The sequence below is a fragment of the Metopolophium dirhodum genome, chromosome 5 (genome assembly GCF_019925205.1).
Source record: "Metopolophium dirhodum isolate CAU chromosome 5, ASM1992520v1, whole genome shotgun sequence".
NCBI lineage: Eukaryota > Metazoa > Arthropoda > Insecta > Hemiptera > Aphididae > Metopolophium > Metopolophium dirhodum.
In genome coordinates, this window is record NC_083564.1 from 18,611,946 (window position 1) to 18,635,014 (window position 23,069).

General features: G+C 28.7%; 2 protein-coding genes across 2 annotated transcripts; one reads left to right on the forward strand and one right to left on the reverse strand.

Moving 5' to 3' along the window:
• Nucleotides 1-1,821: 1,821 nt before the first annotated feature.
• Nucleotides 1,822-7,273, forward strand: LOC132944965 (ring canal kelch protein-like). The gene is made up of 12 exons (XM_061014544.1): nucleotides 1,822-2,091; nucleotides 2,152-2,280; nucleotides 3,192-3,345; nucleotides 3,413-3,641; nucleotides 3,711-3,886; nucleotides 3,959-4,055; nucleotides 5,243-5,402; nucleotides 5,479-5,591; nucleotides 5,653-5,949; nucleotides 6,018-6,158; nucleotides 6,226-6,472; nucleotides 6,546-7,273. The coding sequence occupies exons 3-12, from the start codon at nucleotides 3,197-3,199 to the stop codon at nucleotides 6,707-6,709; spliced, it is 1,773 nt and encodes a 590-aa protein (XP_060870527.1). The 5' UTR covers nucleotides 1,822-2,091; nucleotides 2,152-2,280; nucleotides 3,192-3,196; the 3' UTR covers nucleotides 6,710-7,273.
• A 5,143-nt stretch (nucleotides 7,274-12,416) lies between these two features.
• LOC132944969 (kelch-like protein 12) lies at nucleotides 12,417-13,529 on the reverse strand. Its single transcript, XM_061014549.1, has 4 exons — nucleotides 13,263-13,529; nucleotides 12,960-13,188; nucleotides 12,762-12,888; nucleotides 12,417-12,663 (listed from the first exon to the last, which is right to left on the reverse strand). Coding segments are annotated over exons 1-4 (498 nt in total). The 5' UTR covers nucleotides 13,403-13,529; the 3' UTR covers nucleotides 12,417-12,661.
• Nucleotides 13,530-23,069: the final 9,540 nt, after the last annotated feature.

Genomic DNA, 23,069 nt, shown 5'->3' on the forward strand with positions numbered 1-23,069 from the left:
TTAAAAAAAAAACATTTATAAAATAAAATCGTATATCATGTCAAAATTTTATCGTGTACAGAAAATGCTAGTATAAACATTCAGTGAAATTTTCAAGTATCTAGAGTAATTTGTTTTTTAATTACAACAAAATAAGAAAATCGTTATATGAGAAATCGTGTGAATATCAAATGTTGTAAAAATATGAATTTACAACGCTCATTAATATTTAATTTGACTTTCTTGTAGACATTTTTTTTTTGATAAAAGTAGACAAACTTATGAGGAATCTTGTATTACATTTTCAAATCTTAAATTTAAAAAAAAAATTTTCCATGAATTTCTTCTTTAATTAAAAAAAAAAAAAAATAATTTGCAAAATGTCTGTAATTTTTACGTATTTTGTCAATATTTGAACTTGAGATGCTTATAAAAAAAAATTGTAACTGGATTTTTAATTTTTTTTATTTGCCTTTGAAACAATAACTTAGGAGCCTTCTATTCAATTTTTAAGCTTTTTTAATCAACAAATAAAATTATATTGATATTTATAGAAAAAAAATTAAAAAAATGGAAACTGAAAATGTCCGTTAACAGCTCAAAATAAGTCAAAATATTTGGAAAATGTTATGGTGTATAGAAAATGCTAATTTTTTATTTTCCGTTTTTTCTTAATTTTTCTTTTGTTTTTCACGTCGCGTTTGAGAAATGTTTGACCCCCCAAAGTACCAACTAGATTCATTTTCCTATCAGAAAAGTTACTGTTGAAGAAAATCCAAGCACTTTTACTGTCCTAAAAGGTGATGACAGACACAAAAAAAAAAAACACATATCATTGTAAAATCAATACCTACATTCATCGCTCCGCAGAGAATCTAAAATTAAATGAATATGAACAAAGGCTAAAAAATATAAGTTAAAAAATAATAAAAGAATCAGAAATCTAATGTTTTTTACAAAATGCATAATTTTTTGTCGGAGTTTTTAGCCATTTTATTAATTAATAACTATATTTTATTTAATACTTATTTTTTTTAAATGTTCAGGGCCGGATAGGTTAGGCGAGCTACCGAGAAAATCTCGGTGGGCCGCTTAAAGTTTGGGCCAGTCGTATGAGTGATTGAGTGAAAATAAATTCATGTTTTAAATACGATTGGCCGCCTATAATAGCTAATAATAATTTTAGACGTAATTTTGAGCCAGTGAATGGGCCGCTTAGAAGTGTAAATTCCGATACATACCAATCCGGCCCTGTAAATGTTTATTGTTTCAAGTAGTTCAGTTGATCAAACATTTTATTAGGTACATAGGTATACATTTATAATCTATTATATTTATGTAAATAAAAACTATTTTATATTTTATTTAAAAAAAATCATTTTATATTAAATAATAAATAAAATTGGGTAAATTATTAAATTTAATATAGTCAATAATAAACTTTAAAAAAAATGGAGGGAAAATGTCGGCATCAAAAATATATCCGGAGGAAAATGTCTTATACTAGTCTGAAAACAGTCTGGGAAGGGGGGGGGGGGGAGGGAAACGTCCATTTACCATTTGCCTAGATGGTAGTAGCCAGTAGGTACATTGGACATTTGGACGTTGATTCGTTATGACCGCGGACCACGAATTAAAATAATTTATACGTATTATTATTCGTGACACGGACTTAGATTTACTAATGAGTCATGACTGATAAAACCGACATTTAATAGTAATATTATAAACAATGTCACATCATATTAAGTGGTACTATTGTACCAAGTACCCAAGTACTAACCTAATTACTGATATTGACTATAAATACTATGTAATCAACGCTATACTAACATACACTACTATAACTTATAAATAAATGAGTTCGATAATCTCTTACTACGTAAACAACGTAACATAATATTATTTTAAATACCTGTATAAAGGGTGGGATGCACGACAACATTAAAACGTACCTAATATTTTTGTATATTTTTCTTCGGCCTAGCAAGACGGCAGCAAGAGCCAAGAAGACACCATCAAATCTATCTCCGAGGCACAGACGCGACACCGCCACAGTCAGTACCATAGTCCGTGTGCTGTGGGAATGAAAATTCGGCATCAGTTAGATAGGTATTTTGTATATTAAATTGCGTTGTACAATATATTAGACAGATCAATTTAAATTTTTAGCGTTATATGGGTACCTACATTGATTACCATACGCATATTATTGTCCTGCAGTATTGTCCTGCAGTATTGTCCTGCAGTATTGTCCATTATTGCAACGGATTGTATTCAACTACAAATTACAATACATAGGTAAGTAAGTCCAATATTATTTTTATTTTTACAAGATGTTTACAATCTGTTCAAAGAACAATAAGCAAGTTTGATAAAAGAATATATAACATGAGTAGTATGACGGAAGACGCCACCCAATGATGGCACTACCTACCTATTTTGAGTAGAAAATACAATATACCTAGTCTATAAATTAATTTAAATTCAATAATATTTGTGCCGAGTCTAAACGCCTGACAATGGTTGAGCATACATTATCTTACCTACAATGATTTGGCGTCTAGACACAGACTGCACACAGTGTAATATTTTACTAACAATAAAAATATACCAAATGCTTTAGACTTTAAATAATATTGTGACCAAAATGTGAAGTGGCAAATAATAAAGGTGAAGTACATTTTTTTGGGCAATAATACTTAATAAAAACACATAATAGGTATAGAATCAGTAAATTTTATTATTTAAATAAATTCTTTATAGACAATGAGTACATAACTATCCATACAAAATTATTAAAAGTAATATTGTAAAGAACAATTAATAATAAAAATAATAACATACCTTGTTTTTATTTATATTGTATCGCCTGCTTGCTGCAATAGATATTTAGGTACATAAACTAAATAGAAGAAGTATATAATTGTGGCCTGACAATCATTTTAAAATGGCCTGTAAAAGTTTTAGAGCCAACAATAATTAAAGAACTGAAAGTACACGCCATTATACATAAAATCTACAATCTAGGAACAATCAACATTATTAATTGCTTATTATTATTTATTTCAACAATTATTTAATTTTCTTATAACTTAGTAATTTTTTAACAGCAGTATTTTGTTGATTTTTACTGCTTCTATGCTTAAATGTATTATTAAGTTTTAATCATGATACAAAAATGTATCACAATTTTTTAAATAATTTCAAAGGTGTAATGTCAGTAAAAGAAATGGATGCCTCACAGACTTCATCGTGTGAAAATGATCTAAAGCCAGTTTTGAAAACCAATAAATGTGCACAAACACATTTCAGAAATAACCTTCACTCTGTTAGAATACTAGAAGAATTACAATCTCAACGCAAGTATGTTGTCAATGATTTTAGTTTCATTCAAAATAAATATTAGTACCTAACACATTTTTGTTTTTAGAAATGAAATTTTATGTGATATCAGATTTGTAACAGATGATGGATGTATAACGTTTGGTCATAAAAATGTTCTAACGGCAGCTAGTCCATATTTCCGAGCGATGTTAAATAATTTTGATAAGAACAATAAAGATCTTGTTAATATAAGAGAATTAGACTCTATCATTTTACAACTATTAATAGATTATATTTATACTGGTGAATTTATAGTGACAAATGAAAATGTACAGGTAAAATTAACAATTCAATTTGTCATTGACTAATATAAAATTGTTTTAAATGTATTGTTGATTTTCAAGGTTTTATTACCAGCTGCTAACATCTTACAGTTAGATTATGTAAGTGCTGCATGTGCTGAGTTTTTACAAAAACAACTGGATGCATCGAATTGTCTTGGTATCAGAGCGTTTGCTGACTTGCATAACTGTACGGAATTGTTGTCAAGTTCTGATGCATTAATAAAAAAACAGTTTCTGTATGATATATATAACTTCATTCTCTATATTTTTCAGTGATAAGTTATCCATATAATGACAATTAATTTCAGGGACGTGGTTAAAACGAGTGAGTTCCTATCTTTACCTTTTGAAGATGTGGTTAAGATTATTTCCTATAATGACCTTGCTGTTCCATTTGAAGAAAAAGTAAGCAAACCCAAATCATAATATTATTGTATGGAAAATCAACTTAATACAAGAGCTAACATACACATGCAATATAATATTGTACTATCTAGTAATGATTTTTATGTGGTGTAACTATTCTTGAATAATCATAATTTCATCCATGAAAAAAAATTGTTATCCTGTGAATTAATTATGTCAATAATTATTGATAGATAAATATAGATATCGCATAGTTATAGAAAAATAAGGTTCACTGCTACGGCCTATAGCCCTGAATGTTTATGTAAATCCATGAGTATCAAATCTCTATTAACTATGAATCTAAAAATAATAAAACAGAAAAAATCAACTAAAAGATGACAAGGGTAAAAATCACAAATATCAGTTTTAGGACGATATTATCAAATTAAAATATCAAAAATATAAATTGTAAATAATAACAATAATAATTAACCACAAATATTGTATAGTTTATGCTATACCTAGCTGTTAAAGAATTTGGTATGTCTATCCTTAAATATTATTTAAATATTATTATACTTAAAATCACAAAATCAATTTTTTTTTCAAAATAATGTGAAAATAATAATCTTGACGTCTATTGTTATTGGCAATAAAACCAATGTATAAAAAAAAATATTTTGCAATATAATAATATTACATAATGCTGAAATAAATTACAACTGTAGTTGTTGTGTACATTTAAAATTATATTTTTATTGTTTTTTTCATGAACATTTTTACTTGCAATTTTTTACCCTAATTAACCCAACTAACCTAACTAACTATAGTTACAGCGGAAAAATATTTCTATTTCACCCAACTAAGAACAATAAACAATAATCTGTAGCTATAGGCATGTACAGACTAACCATAGATAAACAAAACCTTTCAGAATAAAGCAGCACATTTTTAACAATTGCCCAAAATGTCCTCATAATCCACTTAAAACAATTATTACACATATTTTAATAATAATGATACATGTTTAATGATTATTAAAAACATTAAAAATATGCTTCGACTGATGCAAAGTAAACTTGTATACCAATTCAAACATCTTTACATTTTTTAAATCGAACAACTAGGAGTACCTTAACTTCTGCCAGTCGCATAGGTTGTTATTCTTATGTTCCTCGTGTGTTAGACAAAGACAGAAAATCACCGCATTCGATGCCCTTAACATTAATTATTTGTTATTATAGGTATTTCAAGGTGTTATTAAATGGGTAAAAAATAGTTTGGATTTGAGAAAAAATTATTTACCAGAATTAATGGAACATATACGTTTGCCAATATTAGCATCCAGGCCTGATATATTATTTAATATAATAAACGAACCTCTTCTAAAGAATAATCCTAAATGTTTGTTATTTCTATAAATACTAGTATGCATTCATTATTAATTCATTTATTTTATTAATTATTATTATGTTTTTAGGTAAAGATCATATAATTGAAGCATTAAGTTTTAATCTACAAAAATCATTTCATAATTTTGCCATTCCACAATCAATACGATGTAAACCTAGACAGTTAAATGGTTCTCAAAAAGTATGATTCCGAGTAGATTAAGTTATCGTCACAATTATTTTGTCAATTTATATTCTATTAGGTTATTCTAATGTTCAATCGGTCTAAAACATTGCCAATGTGTTATACAGAATGGTATGACCCAGCAACCAATCTACGAGAGAAGGCACCAGGGATAAGTAATTGTCGTCAGTTAGCTGGTCTCGGCGTGATAAAAGAACAGTTGGTTTTTGCTGTAGGAGGTGTAGATCAAAAAAGTTCTAAATCTGTTATTATGCTAGATGTATCTCAACAATCTCCATTTTGGGTTCCAATGGTTGATATGTTAGTTAGACGACATAGATTAGGGGTTGGCGTATTAGATAATTGTATATATGCAGTAAGTTAAACAAATATTTTAATTATTATTTTATACTGTATAATATATATATAATTTTGTAATTATAGGTTGGTGGACGTTTATTCAACCTTATATTGAAGAGTGTAGAGGTATTCGATGTTAGTATTCAAAAATGGCGAATGATGTCTAATATGACAATTGAGAGATATGATTTGGGTGTTGGTGTTCTCAATAATCGTTTATATGCGGTGATTAATATTATATTATTTCTTTATTTTTATTTTGTAATACATTTCATTTAGTTAAATTGTGTAGGTTGGAGGTGTTAATAGTGAAGTTTTGAAATCTGTGGAATATTATGATCCCAGTCTTGACAAATGGATGCCAGTTGCAGAAATGTCTGTATGTCGTCAAGGTGTTAGTGTAGGAGTCTTGGACGGTCTTTTGTATGCTATTGGTGGCTATGATACAAGAGGGATTCTTAAAAGTGTTGAGGTTTATAGACCAAGTGACGGAGTTTGGTCTTTTATAGCTGATATGCAATTCCCTCGATACAGGCCTGGTGACTAAAATAATAATTTTTTTTTGAGTGTTAACTTTAAAAATATATTGAATTTAAATTACATTTGTTATAGGAGTAGCTGTATTAGATGGTTTATTGTATGTCATGGGTGGAGAATTTAATGGTACTGTAGAAATTTACAACCCAATCACCAAAACTTGGACCATGGATAGACTGCAGTCAAAACATGAATTTTTTGGTGGAGTAGTTGTCAATAGACCATCACATCATAAATAATCAGCATAAAACAGAATGTTCTCACTGTTGTTAATAATTTGAACATATTTATAAATAATTCATGATGATACGTGTATTGTTCTATACATTTTTGTTTTTGTGAATGTTTTATAATTTAAATTTGCAAATTAATTAAATAAGCTATACAGTTAATTAGGTTGCACTGTTGCAGTATACCAGCAAAGAATTATATTATTTACATTACAATATTTTATAGATTCTGAGTGGAGTAATCAATGTATTGATTTTACAATGACCTATGTTTTTTTTTTGTGTATATCTGTAAACAAGAATTAATTAGAAAAACCATTTAGATTTTCAATTTTAGAGCTGTTTTCTGTAAGGAAATTTATTATAATCTGTACTTTTTAAATCAACTTTAAAAATTGAAAATTTCTAGGAAAAACATAACAAAAAAATGTGATAAGTGGGTATTGTTTTGTTTCACAATAGGTGCTTAGAAGGGTCACCGTAATGTATTGTTTAAATTAGAATTTATTGATAAAAATCATTGTATACGAAAGGATACTGAGCAAAGACAGTCTGCCTATATTACTAAGTATATTTTATGATATTGCTATTAAAGTAAATTTTAAAAAACTATACCAGAAAACTAAAGCTACTGTCATCAGTATTGAGGGAAGTTTCTTGAAGCAAATTGGATACTCCATGTACTTTATTATTGGAGGGGAGTGATGTCCAAATGTCATTATATACTTTTTACATGAGGCAAATTAAACTAATGGCTATGCGTTTTCATATTTTGATATTATATAAGAAAACTTACTTTGTAGAAAAAAAAAAAATTAAAATAAGTAACTGAAACATTAAAGAAAAACCAAGCCTGAGCATAAATGAGTTAAAAAGTTAAATTAGTTTTAATTTTTAACATTTAACTGTAGCATTGACATCATTTTTAATTTAACTGATTTTTACAATTAAGATTTATATAACAAGTTACTTTTAATCAAATCCAAGCTACGTTAATTTATAAACAATTGAATAATAAATATAATAACATTTTTATAACTGGCTAATATATATATATTATATATTAAAAAAAATAATTAATTAACCAAGTTTCCATATAACTTTATTCAGTTAAAAAAAAATAGGATAACTTTTAACTTTAAACTTTTTAAAATGTTACACAATTAAAATTTATCACTAACTTGCCCAAAAAATTTAATTTTTATATATTTTATTTAAATCGAAATAATAAATACATCGTATAAGTTTATGACAATAGAATAGTATAATAATATGAAAATATATGGACAGAAGACATTTCTATGATATATAACTATATAAATGATTTGTTTGATCATTATGACTAAGGCCCGGATTTTTATGCAAATGCATATTCTTCTACATTTGACTTCAAATAATTCTGATTAATATCTTGACGTTTTGTAATACGTAGATTTTGATAATAATTTTTTTTTGCATATTTTTGTTTAATAATGGATATTAAATGGATATTAAAAATACTAAATAAAATATTTTACATTTTACTCAAAGTTTGATAATATATATTCGTACATGTCGACATATCTGACCGGATTTTTATGCAAATGGATATTCTTCTACAGTTCACCTAGAAATTATTTTGATTCAAAATGTTGACGATTTTTAATGTGTACCTTCAATGATTACCTTTTTTATTGCATATTTTTGCATATTTGAGTAAAAATGACTATAAATTGCATATTTCTATATAGTTGAATAGAAGTTTCATTTTTTATAGATAGTCAATAAAATTTTTATTTTTTCTTTAATTCACAAATTTTTTTTTTCAAATTGAATTTCCCGCTCAGATAATTGATGAAGCAAGTACGAGGCAACACTCCTGTCCCGAAATATAAATCTATGCTACGTGACAATCCCAGAAATTTCCACATTTTGTAACTTCATATTGGTAGTTGGTACCTACTCGTCGCTAAATTACTATTACATTTCCATTTCTCATTAATTTTGCATTGACATTTTAACAATTGTAAGAAATACACTGATATTTCAATGGAATTTTTTTTTCACCTAATATATTTTGTAATTGTTTTAGTTTTTTTTATTACGCAACAAAGGATTTTGCATATTTTTAAAAATATTTTTGAATTTTTGAGTGCATAAATATGTGCATATTTAACAATAATTTTTGCATAAAAATCCGGGCCCTGTATAGGCTTATAGTGACGATAATAGACGTCAGACAAAAAAAATATACTCATCATTGTAAAATCAATACATTCTTTTCTCCGTCCGGCGTCCAGAATCTAAAATTATTAGACAACTTATTACTATTTTGTGTCGATTTTGGCATGCCGGTCACTCGGTAAGACACACATACAAAAATATTTCACTAGTAAATTAACGAGTTTTTGTCAATCGATTTTTGATATTTTGTTGTAATTAAAAAACGAATAACCCTGCCTGAAAGGGTAACTCTGGGCACTTGAATTTTTCCCCTAATGTTAAAATGCCAACTTCCCATACATTGCAAAATTTTCAAATTATTTTGACTCTTTTTGAACTATTTATTATAGCCATGAGAAGTTTTTAAAATTTTTAAAATCTATTGTAATAGTATATTGTGCGGCAAGAGCGGAAATTGCCTTCCCGCACGAGCCACACATACTATTTTTTGTCACGCCTCTGCATTCATCAATCACGGCAAAGGTAATGCAGGGATCTATGCAACAACTAGTCCATAATTCTACCATTCTACGTCAACAATACTTCACGAAATAAACGATTTGGTTTTACTTATTTAAGCGTCGCGCATGGAGGTTATAGTCTTGTAATATGAATATAAATAATAAATATGTAACCAAATGTTTACGTTTTGTGAGGACCGTGGTATAGATTTCAGCGACTGGTTATACAGGGGATACGCACTGATACGTGCGGCCAGCACTTTTTGGGATTTCCACTTTACCGCACGGCACTTTTTGGGTTTTCCACTTTACCGACCGGCACTTTTTGGGATTTCCACTTTTCCACCCGGCACTTCTAGGGATTCCCACTTTACCGCCCGCTGGACGGAAAAAGAACGCTTTCCAACTCTTCAACGGCTATCAAAAACCAAACTTTCGGTGCAAGCGTGACAATAATTAAAAATTTAAACAAACAAAATAGATATTAAAGAAAAACTGAGATTTTTACGCAAAACCAGTTTTCGAAAAAAATCGATTTTGTTTTTTGTGCAACTCTAAAAAAAATACTGAATATAGTCATATAGATGACATTTTCGCTGAATGTTTATATTAGCATTTTCTATACTGTAACCAAACAATCTAAAAAATATAAAAACACAGTTATTGCGTTGACGTACATTTTCAAAGTTTGACAAAATTACAAAATCACAAAATTACCAAGCTTAACCAAGCAAATAAGTAGTTATTTCGCTGTGATTTAAAAATATTATTCGCGGGTGTATTAAACTTCTAGAGTATATTATTAATATATTTTAAACACACGCAGTGAAATTTCCAAATGTAATTTTTTGGCAAAAATTAATTTAACCAACTTAACTGTTATACTACCTATGATAATAAAATAAATGAAATTACTTTAATCACAATAATATCATCAAAATAATTACTTAGTAATATTATAGGCTGACAGTCCGTTTTCGCTCAGGATCGTTTCGCGTGCAATAAATATATTATTATAGCCAATTATTAACCTAACCGTCAAGGTTAGCGGTGAAAACTAGAGAGCCTATATAAGAATATTAATAATAATATATTATACGTATATAATATTCTTATATAGGCTGTCTATCGCAAACTATACCCGGGTCTTATAGGTACTTTTAAGCATAAAACTTCTTTACTTAAACTAAATACTGTTAAGGGGGTCGGAGTCGGTGCGTTTCTTGGTACAAAAACACGTCTTACGGGAAAAACTCCCATGCACTGTAGAATATATTCGGATTTCGTTGATTTTTTTTTTTATTTGAAAGTAGAGAACATATATTTTGTAGATCGGATTAAAGCCCGATTTTGAAAAATATAATCATAGAAGCTGGAATATGCATTTGAAAAATGCGCAATATGTATATGTTCTTTTACAAACGTATTTTTCCACTACTATTTAAAGTAAAATAAAAATTCGAGTTTTAATCCGACCTGAAAAAACTTCTGATCTTTCAGATAAAAAAAAATAAATGACCAAAATCCGACATATCAACGAGGCGTGAGAGTTTTTCCCGTAAAAGCATTTTTGTTCATCAAAATAGTGCTTCGATAATAGTCATCGAAGTCAACCACTGACATGTGAATGCGTGTGCGTAAATATCTCTGTCTGAGAGTGTAATATTATAGCTCACTCAACTAATATCGATTTACATACTTACACACATGCACGTTCCGCGCAAGGCCGATACAACATGTGAATTTAATTGCCCAAATTTTACTCCTCAATAAATGACAGGCACCGACACCTTTGTAACTAATAAATTATTATTTTAGATTCTGAGCGAAGCGATAAATGTATTGATTTTTCAATGATGTGTTTTTTTTTAAATTTTATTTTTCTGTCTGTCATCACCTTTTAGGACAGTAAAAGTGCTTGGATTTTCTTCAACAGTAACTTTTCTGATAGGAAAGTGAATCTAGTTGGTACTTTGGGGGGTCAAAAGTAAAAATGTTCTAGTAGTTTTCACAAGCGACGTGAAAAACAAAAGAAAAATTAAGGAAAAACGGGAATTTTTACGCAAAATCTGTTTTCGAGAAAAATGATTTTGGTTTTTGGTGTAACTCTAAAATAAATGACCGTAGGAACACTACTTGAAAATTTCACTGAATGTTTATATTAGCATTTTCTATACACCATGAAATTTTGAAAATATTTTGACTCTTTTTGAGCTGTTTACGGACATTGTCAGTTTTCAATTTTTTTAGTTTTTTTTTTCTATAACTATCAATAAAATTTTATCTGTTGAGTAAAAAAGCTTGACAATTTAATATAAGTCTCCTGATATATCGTTCTTATAGCAATTGAAAAATATTAAAAATACATAAGCACAATTTTTTTTTATAAGCATTTAAAGTTCAAATGTTGACAAAATTTATCAAATTTATAATTTAATAATTATTTTGTAGTTGAAAATGTATAAAATGTTCAACTTTTATAGCTAAGGATTGAAAATTTAAAACAAGGCTCCACGTAAATAGGTTATATATAAATTACTTTATTCACAATAATAATATCATCAAATATACTTGGTAATATCATAGGCTGACTGACTGTTTTCCTTATACAATATTATATCATTGAATTCAAATTTAACACCATCTATTACAGTGCCCCACTTGTAACCTACTGTACAGCAGAGCGACATCCACTTGCCCACTTTTTTTGTTATGTTTTCCTAGAAATTTTGAAAAGTTCTAGGAATTTTCAATTTTTAAAGTTGATTTAAAAAGTACAGATTATAATAAATTTCCTTACAGAAAACAGCTCTAAAATTGAAAATCTAAATGGTTTTTCTAATTAATTCTTGTTTACAGATATACACAAAAAAAAAACATAGGTCATTGTAAAATCAATACATTGATTACTCCACTCAGAATCTATAAAATATTGTAATGTAAATAATATAATTCTTTGCTGGTATACTGCAACAGTGCAACCTAATTAACTGTATAGCTTATTTAATTAATTTGCAAATTTAAATTATAAAACATTCACAAAAACAAAAATGTATAGAACAATACACGTATCATCATGAATTATTTATAAATATGTTCAAATTATTAACAACAGTGAGAACATTCTGTTTTATGCTGATTATTTATGATGTGATGGTCTATTGAAAACTACTCCACCAAAAATTTCATGTTTTGACAATATTTTCATGGTCCAAGTTTTGGTAATTGGGTTGTAAATTTTTACAGTACCATTAAATTTTCCGCCCATAACATACAATAAACCATCTAAAACAGCTAATCCTATAACAAATGTAATTTAAATTCAATATATTTTTAAAGTTGACACTTAAAAAAAATTTTTTTTATTAATGCATAAGAACTTGATAACAATTTCGTACAGTTATGTAAGTCAGCTAACGCTCTGACACCAAGACAATTCGATGCATCCAGTGGTTTTTGTAAAAACTTTGCACACGCAGCACTTACAAAATCTAACTGCAAGATGTTTGCAGCTGGTAATAAGTCCTTGAAAATCAACAATAATAAATTTAAAATAATTAAATTTAGTCTATGACTAATCAAATTATTGATTGTACCTGTACATTTTCTTTTGTCACTATAATCTCTCCAGTATAAATATAATCTACTAATAGTTGTAAGACGGTGGAGTCTAATTCTCTTATATTAACAACATCTTTATTGCTTTCATCAAAATTACTTAACATTGCACGGAAATATGAACTAGCTACCATTAGAACAATTTTATGTCCGTATACTATAGTACCGTCATCTGTTTCAAATCTAACATCACATAGAACTTCATTTCTAAAAAGTAAAAACAAAAATGTGTTAGGTACTAATATTTCTTTTGAATGAAGCTAAATTCATTGACCACATACTTGCGTTGAGATTGTAATTCTTCTAGTATTCTAACAGAGTGAAGGTTATTTATGATAAGTGTTGGTGTTGGTGCACATTTATTGTTTTTCAAAACTGGCTTTGGATCATTTTCACACGATGAAGTTTGTACGGCATCCATTTCTTTTACTGAAGTTACAACTTTGAAATTATTTTAAAAATTAGGATACTGTCTGTTTCAATCAGTTAAATGTAAAATGATTTTAATAATTTTTCTAGTCACATTATTATCAATTTTGTGTTGTCCACTCTAACCTCACATTAGGTAATGTAACAATTTCGTTATCAATAGAGTATTTGTAATCCACAATAATTTATTCTCTACATAGTGTTATAATCATGAAGATTTTAATATCTCTATTCTCTAATCATAGAAAAAAGATTAAAGTTTTTGAGTTAATACCACGAATTAAGGTATATCATAATTCGTGGTTAATACAGATGTTTTTACAGAAAATATTGTGCGACCCACAAATAATATACCAATAATTCTATGATAAAAACCAATGGGTAAATACCTGACAGAAATTTTGTACACCAGATTACTGATTTCAATGATTATCCATGATTTACTACAAAGATTACCTATGATTACCTATGATTACCCATGAATACCCATGATTACGATCACCTTGTTCACTGATTACCCTCAAGGTGTTTACCCCTCGATAAAAACGAACATATTTTATGTTATAGGTAGGTATTATTATAATATAATAAATATAAAAAAATGTGTCTTTACCTGGTAAATTTAAAGTTGGCACAGCATTGTTATTCAGTCTCTGTAATCCAAAGCTTTTATAACAAGGATCAAAATGATGTACGTGTCCCCAACCCCCCATCCAAAGAAAATCTCGAAAATTTCTATCCAAATATTTTGTACGTCATTTGTATGAATTTGTATGACCATTTTTGGAATTTGTACGACACCAGAATTCGAGCAATATCGGAAATATGGAAGGGGGGCTGGAGACACATGTCTCCAGCCCCCCCCTAATATAAGTAATTAAGTATTCATACATTTTATACTGTAAGATTCAAGAACGCTATTTGTATGAATTTGTATGACCATTTTCGGAATTTGTATGCGACCCCCTCCCGAGTTATAATCGAAAAACCAATTTTCCCGTGTCCCCCGCCCACCATCATCGGAATTTTCAACTTTTTCCTACGCGAAACAATTAAACGCTATTTGTATGAATTTGTATGACCATTTTTAGAATTTGTTTGCGACCCCCTCCCGAGTTACAATCGAAAAACCAATTTTCCCGTGTCCCCCGCCCCCCATCATCGGAATTTTCTACTTTTTCCAACGCGAAACAATTAAACGCTATTTGTATGAATTTGTATGACCATTTTTGGAATTTGTATGCGACCCCCTCCCGAGTTATAATCGAAAAACCAATTTTCCCGTGTCCCCCGCCCCCCATCATCGGAATTTTCTACTTTTTCCAACGCGAAACAATTAAACGCTATTTGTATGAATTTGTATGACCATTTTTAGAATTTGTATGCAACCCCCTCCCGAGTTACAATCGAAAAACCAATTTTCCCGTGTCCCCCGCCCCCCATCATCGGAATTTTCTACTTTTTCCAACGCGAAACAATTAAACGCTATTTGTATGAATTTGTATGACCATTTTTGGAATTTGTATGCGACCCCCTCCCGAGTTATAATCGAAAAACCAATTTTCCCGTGTCCCCCGCCCCCCATCATCGGAATTTTCAACTTTTTCCTACGCGAAACAATTAAACGCTATTTGTATGAATTTGTATGACCATTTTTAGAATTTGTATGCGACCCCCTCCCGAGTTGTAATCGAAAGCATACACACGAATAGCATACACAATATATCGTGCATAACCTAATTACTTGAAATACAACAATATTTATATTAGTAAAATTCGTTTGTGACGTTTATGACCCATTCCGCGTAATATGTAATGAATCGAATATCTTGGATTGTCATTATTTAATTATGATTGATATACATCTCAATTTTAAGACCTATGCATTTCTACTATATGGAAATAAGATTTGTCTTTTCCAAGATAAATCTTGTTATACTTGAACTAATATGTTGTTATAATCACTTACCTGTGTATCTAAAATAGTTTATACATTTTCGGGAATTTTGTCAAATTTTAACTTCTTAATTTTATGAAAATATTTTTACAATTTAAATCCATGAATGGCTCACTACACACACTAAAAGAAAAGTATAAATGGATTTTTGTATTAATTTTCCAAGCTTTTTGATATGAGATCATTTTAGTTTTCGAGTGTAGTGGTGAATGACTTTATAATGACTTTTATCTTTTATGATAAAAAAAAATCTATACTCAATAAAAAAAAAACCTTGATTGAATAAAAAAAATCTAAATGAAAATAAAAATGATTAAAAAATGTAGTAATGTTTAGTTAATTATTTGTTCTACTAATTAACACATAATTTTATTAATTATTTTTAAATATTATATAATTTGTTTTAACGGGTTAATTTAATTTTTAATTTTTAAATATTATAGTTTTATTAATTATTAATATACATAATTTGTTTTAATTATACTTTTAATCATTTACTATTTTTATTAATAATGTTAATAAGTTTTTTTAATTAATTGTTTTATTTACCTGTGTTTTTCACCAATTTTTTTTTATATAATTATAAATATAATATTATTAGGTATAAGTCAGTATAAGTAGGTACCTACGTTTTACGTTGTTGACAATAATATTGTGACATTAAAATATTATTAATTTTATATTTTCTACCCGCTAAAATGGTCAAAACAAGAATCCAAAAATACCACTGAAAAGTAACTGTAGATTCTAATATTCTATTAAATAACGTTATACAAAAATATCGAAAATAAAACAATTTTATTATAAATAAATTTCTAAAGTTTTAAATCAGTAAAGGGAAAAACGGGACAAAATGCGTTCCGCATAACTTTTGTCTGGACAACAGATTACGAAAATTACGAAACGTATTTATTTTTCACACAATGTACCCGTACTATCAATTACCATACATTTTGTTATCATAAAACTATCATACAATAATTATTATTTTTATTTCTAATAACAGTTTGGGTAAAATTTTATTACTTATTCTAAATTAAATAAATAAAAAAAATATCTTATAATATAATAGCCCATTATAGGTAGGTATAATCCAAAACGTCGGGGACTCCGGAGGGGGGTTGGGTCACTGATTCCAATATAACTTCATTATTATTATTTGGTACATGCACGACAATTTTTTTCACTAAAACTACAAATATTACTAATTTATGGTAAGTATTAAAAAATACTTACTTCTGTTATCATCATCGTCATTCATCACTACCCTCTCTTTAAATTGCATTACAGCTGCAACAATTTCACTAGGCTCTATTGCAGGTTTTCTTCCAACCATTTTGAAAATGCACTTTAATGTAGCCGTTAAAAAAATAGCTCAGACAGTCACAATATTCAAATAGTATAAACTACAGAAAAGAGTAGTTATACGATTGACTGGTTAACTGTAATTTAACTGGTTTAAGCAAAATGAAATAAACCCGAAACGAAAATTAATTAAATGGATATAAAAATAGACACAATGTTGTAAAGCAAGAATCTAAAAATAATATTTACGACAAAAATATACTAATATCAATATACTATAATAAATCTTATTAACGTTTAATTTTCCAACACAAACATCACGTAGGTATTCTACTAATATAGATATTGTTGTACTTCAAGTAAGAAAGTTATGCACGTTCTACTGTGTATATAGTTAAAAACAACTGGGTAAGTTAACTATAGTTTTTAACTTATATAATTTAAGTAAAGTATTATTTTTTCAATTAAATTAAAAGTTATGTTATTACACATCTTTAATACATAAATTAAGTTAAATTTAAAAAAAAATGCATTGAAAAGGTATTAATATTTAAAATAAGTGATAATCACTTGGATAATAATATACCTATGGATATATAGGATACATATTATATTATTATGGATGTAATTTAAAACCTGTATGGTTGTACCGTACTATCATTTTAGAATTATATTAATATTCACCGCGATGGGTTCATTTAAATTTAAATTTAAGTATAAAGGGTGATTAATGCTTATATTGTATTGTTTAACATTTATAATGGAAAAAAATAAATTAATCGAACATTCAAAAATTATAAAAAAACTACTATACTTCTACATGTACTCCAGACATGTGTCTCCAGCCCCCCTTCCATATTTCCGATATTGCTCGAATTCTGGTGTCGTACAAATTCCAGAAATGATCATACAAATTCATACAAATGGCGTTTAATTGTTACGCGTAGGTAAAACTAGAATATTCCAAATAGGAGGGGCAGGGGAAATGGGAAAATTGGTTTTTCTATTATAACTCGGGAGGGGGTCGCATACAAATTCCGAAAATGGTCACACAAATTCATACAAATAGTGTTTAATTGTTTCGCGTAGGAAAAAGTAGAAAATTCCGATGATGGTGGGCGGGGGACAGGGGAAAATTGGTTTTTCGATTATAACTCGGGAGGGGGTCGCATACAAATTCCGAAAATGGTCATATAAATTCATACAAATAGCGTTTAATTGTTTCGCGTAGGAAAAAGTTGAAAATTCCGATGATGGGGGGCGGGGGACACGGGAAAATTGGTTTTTTGATTATAACTCGGGAGGGGGTCGCATACAAATTCCGAAAATGGTCATACAAATTCATACAAATAGCGTTCTTGAATCTTGCAGTATAAAATGTATGAATACTTAATTACTTATATTAGGGGGGGGGGAGGCTGGAGACATGTGTCTCCAGCCCCCCTTCCATATTTCCAATATTGCTCGAATTCTGGTGTCGTACAAATTCCAAAAATGGTCATACAAATTCATACAAATGACGTACAAAATATTTGGATAGACATTTTCGAGATTTTCTTTGGATGGGGGGTTGGGGACACGTGCGTATCAAAATGTTTGTCACACATTACAAATGATTTATAAACATCATCAACAGTTTTGTTCAATAATTTGTTGTTGCCAGACCTCTGTACCCAAATGTTAAGCCCGAGTGTATCATTAGGGAAACGATGTCGTCGTGTTACTTTATCAGTGAATTTTTTACAATTTAAATTACAAAAATTAAAAATGTGGCTCGGCCGTTCCCTTGTATATATTACGGAAAATCCGAATATTTTTTCACAATGAAAATCATGATAATTGTCGATGCGTATTGTTGGAATTAGAAACGGTAGTTTTTGACAAAAAAAGACGTGGTAGTGAGGCCCCTTAAAGAACTGATAATACACGCTATTATAATACAATCTAGGAACACAGTGGCGTCATTTGGGGGGGGGGTGGCAAGGTGGGCATTTGCCCCTGTCTGATTTTAAAAGCAGCCCTATGGGCCGGCGTCCAGTTGTTGCCGTTTTACTATTATTATATTTTATTAGTGCAAAAACGTGCCTATATTAATGTTATAATAATATTTTTAGTCAAACATTTGCTGTCTGGGAATTTTATGATATTTTCAGAAAATATTATAGTATGTACTAAGAAATTATTGTCACAATGATACATTTTTACTAATTGATAGTTGGAATATATTTAGACGTATGCGGGGACGTACACATTGTATGTATGGGTATGTATTTATGTATGTTTGTTTGTGTGAGTGTGTTTTGTGAAGGAAAATGAACAGTTAGTATCATAATCTCGTATAGTTTAATTTCTAAAATCTAAAATGATTACAAATTCTAAAAACAACAACCGATTGACGCTCTTATCATTGATCACGGACTTCATAACTTGCGACAGTCGTGTATGATTCAACTATTCTGCGTATTGTGTTAATTTAGTTGAGTACCTAAATTAAAATTAATTTTTTTCGTGACGCATGTTTACATTAATCTTTTAATTTGGGTAAAATATGATCTAAAAAGAATAGATGGGTGGTTAGGTGGTGCGACTAAAAATATAAAATTATCGCAAACTGCTCGAAAAGTATCGAAAATAATTTCTAGCATGTTAATAAACAGACAAAACTTGAGCCGGTAAGCAAGCAATAAAAAAAAAATATATTATAATTTAAGATAATATTTATTTGTAAATATATCATATACTTATATAAGATATATATATATATATACTTATATACTTATAATGAATCAGGTAAAATTGATTTATAGATAATGCAGTTAATAGATTTTCCAAAATAAAAAAAAGAAGATATCTTAATAAACTACTAATATTTTTGCGGTTTTTTTTTACCCATTCGGGCTGGTCTAAACCTTTGCCCCCTTCTATTGAAAACTGAAATGACGTCACTGTAGGAACAATCAACACGATGAATTGCTTATTATTATTTATGTCAACAATTGTTTATCTTTCTTAAAACTTGGTAATTTCTTAAGGGTTCCGGTGACCCGGTGCCAGTTTTTCAAATTTTCCGCAATTCTATAATATTATTTGAAAATTAAATTTTATATTTTAGTCGTCACCTCAATATTATAAGACTTTTCCACTAATCCCGATACCTATTTAGGGGGGGAGGGTTGATAGGGTGTATTATATCGAAAAAAATTACTTTTCGGGAATAACTCTCAAGCTTTGTAGAATTGTCGGATTTTGATGACTATTTTTTTATCTGAAAGAAGATAGCCCGATCTCTGATTTTGTATTTTATTTCAAATAATTGTATTAAAAAAATTGTAAAAAAATAATGCAAATTACTATTATAAATAAGGGAATTTCAAATAATCACAATCTTCATGTAAAAATTAACTGCACATGATAAAATCTGACAAATATTAAAACAAGGTTTTTCTTATTTTTATGGAATAGGCGGCCTAGTGATGGGCACTGGGTAAATACCCGATGGGTAAGTAATGTATTTCGGGTATATACCTGGGTAAATACCCATGACATAAATACCTTTCCAAAATCGGGTATTTATTTTTTTTTACTTATCGCACCGGCGGCCGTCACACTGCATTGATAAATTATGTTGAAAATCAAATAGATTTAATTTTTTCATAATCAATGCTAAATCCTTTATTTTCTGTAGCTGAAGAAATTAAAATTGTAGCTGATATTAAAAAAAGAAAACTATTTATATTAGGTATAGTTCATTTAGCTACTGAATTACTAGATCCGAAAACTCAGTAAACTAAGTAAACTAAGTAGTAATGAAAGAATAGATGCTTTAGAATTCATTTATGAATTAGGAATTTCAATAGGAGTAAATATTATGGAAGACCTGTCAAATTATCAATCAAAAAATGACAAATTTGCGAAAAAATTTATTTGGGAAATTTCACTTTTATCTAAACCCTTAAAATGGTGGCAGTTTCTCAATCATATATCACCACTATCTAAAGTTGCTGTTAGAATTTTGTCTGCTCCTTGCACTTCAGCTGTTACGGAGAGAACGTTTAGTACATTTTCTTGGATACACAATAAAAAGAGAAATAAATTAATATCTTCCTCAGATGAAGATGATTAAAGAGTAAAGATTAAATAGTTGTATACTTATTACTTATAATATATTATATAATATAATTTGACTACAAAGCATTACTTTTTTTTATGTTTTAGAGTGAGAATTGTATTGACTTTATTTTACATTATGTTTTGACATTTTATGTCTTGGTTTTGGCACATTAAAATAAAAAACCAACAAGTTACAAGTTACAACTTAAGAAAAATAAGATTAGATATTTATCTATCTATTTTAATATTAATCAAACCATTGCATTATTTATTTTTTATTTAAAGAATTTTGTTGATTTTGTTATGTTTTATTTTTTTATAGCATGATAATGTATGTATGTTATAAAAATTATAATTTGTTTTTATTTTATTTCAAATAATTAAAGCTCTAACACTACATAAGTTTTTAGCCTGATTTTATCTTAATGTTTAGTTACATTATATTGGTAAAAGGTTTTACAATTGATTTAACATTGAAGAAATAAAATAAAAAAAACGCAATTAAAAATAAATACCCAAAATACCGGGTATTTTTTTTAAATACCGGGTAAATAAATACCTTGGTACTAACCCATCACTAGGAATAGCTAAAATACGACACTATCAGATACCACGTAGGTACCCAATTCTCCCATTCGGTGCCTAGATTAGGTTATTGAAATGTCTTTATTTAATTAACTGGATTCAGGTTCAAGCAATAATTGTATTTTTACAATGCAAAAAAGCAGTTTGTGATTTAATGCATAAAAACATAATCTTTATTAATTTAGACACTACCTAATTACCTAAATAAGGACTAGTATATTAATAAAAAACGAGTACTGATATTTTTTTATTTTTTTATATACATAAAAATGGAGCGTGAAAAATTTACGTTACCTCATCAATCGAGAACGGCTTGTTCCGATTTGGCTCAAATTTTTTTTAAGATGTTCGTAATTGCTAGGATAAGGTTTTTGCGAAAGAAAATTATAGGAAAATTTATCGGAAAAGTACGAAATCTGGATGTAAAAAATACAACAGTGGCGCAACAGTGTATTATATATTGGTTGCTATTGGTTTATCAATAATCGGGCACAGCATTAATAAAAAGTGTTTGTTGATTTGTATTATTATTTTTTGTCAATATATCTATACTATTTTATAAAGAGGAGTCGTTACCGTAGTTGAGGGTAATCTCTGGAACTACTGGACCGATTTCGAAAATTCTTTCACCAATAGAAAGCCTCATTCTTTATGAGTGTAAAAGGCTAATTTAAAAAGGGGATTGATCACCCCCGGTAGGTGATCAAACCGGAATTTTGAGATTTACGATAGAAATTGTTGTTCATTAATGGTTGCTATGGGTTATAGGAGTTGAGAATAATATTTATTTATTATTATTTTTTTTTAATTTTAATATTAACGGAGCGTTTTAATATTAATATTAATGGTGTTTGGCTCTTTTGCTCATAATCAAAACATAATGCAACGAGTACAATTTGGTGCTTCTAACTCAGTATCTACCGAGGACTGTATGAACAGCATAAGCTTCATCTAACTATTTTCTACATATACCAACATAATATATTTTGAAAAAATAAGAAAATCAAATATAAAAATATTATATAGTTCCAATTATTATTTAACTTCAAAAGTGGTTCTTTATCAACAGTACACTCAAAATATTCATGGGAAAACCGAAAGTTTTCCATTAAGTCTGATAAATGTTTATTCAGATTTTCTCTATCATACTTGATCCATTTCATTAGAGATTTATACACCTATTAATAATTGAAAAATTATTTAGTTTCGGTAAAACCGTTTCGAAGGAGTTCAATAACAAACACGGTGGCACGAAGTTTTTATATTATATTAGATCTACTTGATATGCTGTCGCACAATGTCTGCGATCCGACGTGGTCGGATTGGGTACCAGGGTGGCTGAATTGCACATACTGCTGCGAGGATTTGAACAATCACAATTTTTAAAGGGTTGTCATTTTTTAAGGGCAACGAAGTGCACAGGGTCAGCTAGTATATATATAAAAATGAATGTTTGTGTGTAGATTAGACCTCTGGGAAGAAGACAGGCTAATTTAAAAATGGTTAAATTTGTTTTTTTTTATTCATCTGATATTAGTACGGTATATTATTATATTATTAGTAGTTATATTTATATTTCAAATCGAAAGCCCACCAAAAATTCACCGTCTCAAGAGAGGAAGCCCCCACGACCGAATCAAATGTCCAACCACTAATCACTGACACATCGAATACATCAAGCCAGAAAAATTCTAGTTCTTAA